This window comes from Rhinopithecus bieti, unplaced genomic scaffold, assembly GCF_001698545.2.
Source record: "Rhinopithecus bieti isolate Rb0 unplaced genomic scaffold, ASM169854v2 scaffold_3057, whole genome shotgun sequence".
In the NCBI taxonomy this organism is placed as follows: domain Eukaryota; kingdom Metazoa; phylum Chordata; class Mammalia; order Primates; family Cercopithecidae; genus Rhinopithecus; species Rhinopithecus bieti.
Window position 1 is genome coordinate 58,046 of NW_016803927.1, and position 5,090 is coordinate 63,135.

Sequence of the window (5,090 nt, forward strand, 5' to 3'; positions counted from 1 at the left end):
TATATATATATATATATATAAGTCCTCATTGTGGTGCCTGTTCTTCAGCCTTTTATGTCATGGTACCCTGATCAAGGCAGGGCAATCTCTTCCAACACAGCTTCTTCACCTTGCCTCAGCTTATACTATTCCAAACTGCCTCTGCTGCCACTTGAGCTCAATCTCACGTCCTTTCCAACTGCATACAGCCGTCTACACAAACACGTTTGATTTCATACAATCCCGTGGCTTTCTTGTTCTGCCCCTTTGGGCTTAACCATACCCTCCTCCACTACTTAGTATAAACCCTGTTCCCAGGCCTCCATTAACTTTCACACTCAGGCTGATTACACACATATATTTAACAGTACAGTTTTACACAGAATGCTAAGAGCACTTTTCTTCATATTTTACAGAAGGGCTTGAAACATACAGACTTTCCATTAGTAATCATACAATAGCACATCTGAATCTAATTCCTAAATAGATGATGCATTATAATTTTAGAATTTAAAGGCTTAATGGTAATAATCAGGGGAGGAAAAGAGTAAGTTTATTTTACGTAACTGACGGAAAAATAAATTCAAGAAATTGTAAATAGAATTTAATATGGTCTCATGCGCCCTGAAGGAGGTGGTGCCCGATTTGGAGGGGTAATTGCTATGTCCAAGTAATCTCCTATCTGGAACTTCTGCGACTGCAGGGTCATGGAATCATCAGTCCCCTTTCTGCCAGACATGGTGCTGCCAATCTCCTTAACTCTGCAAGAAGGAAAATCAACTGTTAATGGATCAAAACCAGGGAATCCCAGCATGTGCTACGAAGTGAATCCGGCACCGGATCTGCTCCATCACTTTATAACACGGCTCCAAAACTTAAGAACTTTATTAAGCCAAACCAGGTCTGAGTATAAACCCTGTTCTCCCACTAATAAGACTCACTGAAGGAGTGATCTCTATCAGTTAAAACATACTAAAAACACAGAGATTAACAGGACTTACAAATGAGAAGTTACCTACCGATAGCCGGGTCTTTTCACATCAGTAAAAACAATTGCAAAATTGAAGTGAGTGCCCTTCTTTCTAGCTTCTGGGTAGACTTCCTTTACTAAGCTTGTCAGTTCTTTCAAGGTTGCATCCATCCTGGATTTTTTTAAAAGAAGACATTTACATTTGTTTAATCAGCAATATTATTAAAAGGATACTGACAATGAGTTAATCACATATATGAGTTGTGACTTACGTTAGAAACTGCCAGGGTCTTATACTAGAGTTGAATTTTAAAGCAGCTAAAAATACTATTTGCCTCCAAAAACTCCGTGTACCAGCCTTACTGCTGGAAATTTCAATTAATTAGACTCTTAGTGCTAAAAGGGACTTCAGAGATTCTATATGCTATCTTCTGTTGCTACACAACACCCTATGGCCCAGTGATTTACCTAAAGGTAACTAGTCCAAATAAACCCAAATATGCAAAATACATGTATCCCATTAGTTCTAAGACATGTACTCTTCCACATTTTAGCATCTCTGAAATTGGAGTGTATCTTAGAATCAATGTACTAGGAAAGCATTTTCATACTGACACGTTTTGTTTTTGAGAATCTCGCTGTGTCGCCCAGGTTGCAGTGCAGTGGCCTGACCTTGGCTCACTGCAACCTCCGCCTCCTAGGTTCAAGCAATTCTCCTGCCTCAGCCTCCTGAGTAGCCGGGATGACAGGTGCACGGCACCACGCCCAGCTTTTTTTTCGTATTTTTAGTAGAGACAGGGTTTCACCATGTTGGCCATGCTGGTCTCGAACTCCTGACTTCAACTGATCCACCTATCTTGGCCTCCCAAAGTGCTGGGATTGATTACAGGCGTGAGCCACTGTGCCCCGCCAGATGTGTTTCTTCTTTCTTAGATGGAATCTTAAGTTTTACGACAAATAAGAGTCCTAGAGCCAATGAAATATACAAAATTTTCTTAGGATGAAGCACAGGCTCTTGTCACAATAAAGTCTCTTACCCTGCAAATACTGATTTGAATGCAACTTTCATATAGTCCCCTGAGCTAATAGGGCACAATCTGAAAAAATATTTTAAAATATAAGCATCTTAGAAATAACCTAGTATACATTTTTTTGCCAGGTGCGGTGGCTCATGCCTGTCATCCCAGCACTTTGGGAGGCCAAGGTGGGTGGATCACCTGAGGCCAGGAGCTGAAGTTTGAGACCAGCCTGGCCAACATGGTGAAACCCCGTTTACTAAAATTACAAAAATTAGCCAGGCGTGGTGGCACACATCTGTAGCCTATAATCCCAGCTACTCGAGAGGCTGAGGCAAGAGAATCGCTTGACCTGGGAGGCAGAGGCTGCAGTGAGCCAAGATTGTGCCACTGTATTCCAGCCTGGGCGACAGTGAGACTGTCTCAAAAACAAAAACAAAAAAACCTGAGGTCACACTGGTTTATCTGTCTCAGAGGTGAGTTTTTTTTTTTTTAACCTGATATTTTGATGTTATTCTGTGTCAATTACAGATTGAGTATCCCTTAACCAAAATACATGGGACTAGAAGTGCTTTGGGTTTTTTCAGATTTTAGAATTTCTGCAGATACGTAAGGTATCTTGGGGTTGTGACCCCAGTTTAAGTAAGAAACTCATTTATGTTTCAAACATACCTTATACACGGCCGGAATATAATTTTATACATCATTTTAAGTAATTTTGTGCATGAAAGGAAGTTTGGTGCACGCCTGTAATCCTAGCTATTCAGGAGGCTGAGGCAGGAGAATCGCTTGAACCTGGGAGGCAGAAGTTGCAGTGAGCCAAGATTGCACCACTGCCCTCCAGCCTGGGGGACAGAGCAAGTCTCTCTCTCAAAAAAAAAAAAAGTTTGTGTCAAGAACTTATGTGTGCAATTTTCCACCGGTGTCATGTCAGCTCTCAAAGTTTCAGATTTTGTGGCATTTCAGATTTTGCATTTGCAATGCTCAATCTATATTCTGATACACAGTACATACTTATGATGATATATACCAGAAATAATTTTTTCCTTCTAAAAATATTTTCAATATTGTCTTGCTCTTAATGAATTTGGGGGATTTATATCACACCTTTTATCAGTTCTGACAGTGTGAAACCTACACAAGCTTCCCACCTTCTAAGGACTAACTTTCCAGACCAACAATTGGAGTGCCAAGTGTTGCTTTTTCATCACTAGTCAGAAGCTTGAGGACAGGGTGGGGTTCAGTACTTGTGTCAGCTTGACGAAGCTACAGCCCCCAGATATTCAACCAAACACTAACCTAGGTATTGCTGTGAGATACTTTATAGATGTGATTAAAGTCAACCACCAATTGACATTAAATTCAAGGGGCTATCCTATATAATCTGGGTAGGCCTGATTCTATTAGTTGAAAGGCCCTAAGAGCAGCCTTTCCTTCCTGAGAACCTGCCCTACAGATTTGACAATTAAAGTACCTAGACAGCCCCCACAATCACGTAGGCCAATTCTTTGCAATAAAGCTCTCTTTTTTTGGGGGGGATGGAGTCTGCTCTGTCGCCCAGGCTGGAGGACGTGGCGCCGATCTCGGCTCACTGCAACCTCTGCCACCTGGATTCAAGCAATTCTCCTGCCTCAGCCTCCCACGTAGTTGGGATTACAGGCACCCACCACCACACTTGGCTAATTTTTGTATTTTTAGTAGAGACAGGGTTTTGCCATGTTGACCAGGCTGGTCTCCAACTCCTGACCTCATGATCTGCCCACCTCTGCCTCCCAAAGTGCCACCGCGCCCAGCAGAAATCAATCTCTTAACACATCTCTCCCAATTCTGTTTTTCTGGCTGAGCCATGACTGACTTTGGCAAGCACAGCCTGCCTCCACTGGGCTCCTCTGGAATCCCACTCCTTTTTCCATAGCTTGTCGGGGCTGCCTACTTTAACCTCACAGTCTACTTCTATTGAGAATTTCCAGCATATGTTAACTAATTTTCCCTCATTACTATTTCTGGGAGTGAGGGCAGGCCTTTGTGTTACCCCCATTACCAATCATCCAGTCTTTCAGAATCTCTTCTTTGGCCACCATTTTGAGATATAACTTAAGGTTGTTCCTTCTTTGTTTGGTTGCAATTTATGGACAGGCAGTTCAGGACAGGATTTTTTTTGTAATTTTTTTTTCTTGATTCAGAGGAGAAGGTCTGTGGAACAACCTCACCTGCCATCTTAACCCTAAAAATCACTCTATTCATCCGCTTTCCCTGATAAAAGGACTACAGGGAGGAGCAGTACCCTCTTGACTTTATACCCTCAGGATCTAAGCACACACAGCACCCGGCAAATAGGAACTCTTATTTGTTGGAAGAAACATACACTTCAATTTCTGAAAAGAAATTTTCATCAAGTCATTCAACAGTTCTTCCATATAAGCTAAATCAACCTTCCTGGAACACTTACCCTTGAGTGATGCTTAAATACAAGTATCATACTACTACATAAATTTAACAAGCACCTCCAAATAAGATAAATAAGGTCCCAATATTCAAGGGATTAGCTCTAGTGTACAGGGCTTAAACAGTTTAAAATTATACACATTCAGGCCGGGCGCGGTGGCTCAAGCCTGTAATCCCAGCACTTTGGGAGGCCGAGACGGGCGGATCACGAGATCAGGAGATCGAGACCATCCTGGCTAACACGGCGAAACCCCGTCTCTACTAAAATACAAAAAACTAGCCGGGCGAGGTGGCGGGCGCCTGTAGTCCCAGCTACTCGGGAGGCTAAGGCAGGAGAACGGCGTAAACCCGGAGGCGGAGCTTGCAGTGAGCTGAGATCCGGCCACTGCACTCCAGCCTGGGCGACAGAGCAAGGCTCTGTCTCAAAAATAAATAACATAACATAACATAACATAACATAACATAACATAACATAAAAAAATAAAATAAAATAAAATAAAATAAAATAAAATAAAAAAGAAAACTCTAGCTATAATTACGGTCTTTTTTCAGACAGAAATTGATTAATTCACTTCTATCAGAATTAAATATGTGGGCACAGGAGGCATCAGGCTTAGGTTGGAACTATGGAATCTCAGCACTAAAGCATCTAACTTAGTGACCTCAGGCATTTCTCTCAG

At 42.0% G+C, this 5,090-nt stretch overlaps 1 protein-coding gene across 1 annotated transcript in view; it reads right to left on the reverse strand.

Moving 5' to 3' along the window:
• Positions 1 to 322: 322 nt before the first annotated feature.
• The window catches only part of SAP18 (Sin3A associated protein 18), an 8,002-nt gene continuing 3,234 nt past the window's right edge, over positions 323 to 5,090 (reverse strand). The window contains exons 3-4 of the mRNA XM_017859154.1: positions 999 to 1,121; positions 323 to 740 (exon numbers count right to left, since the gene is read on the reverse strand). Of these exons, the coding sequence (XP_017714643.1) occupies positions 584 to 740; positions 999 to 1,121 (280 nt within the window). The 3' untranslated portion in view covers positions 323 to 583. The remainder of the gene's footprint in view (positions 741 to 998; positions 1,122 to 5,090) is intronic.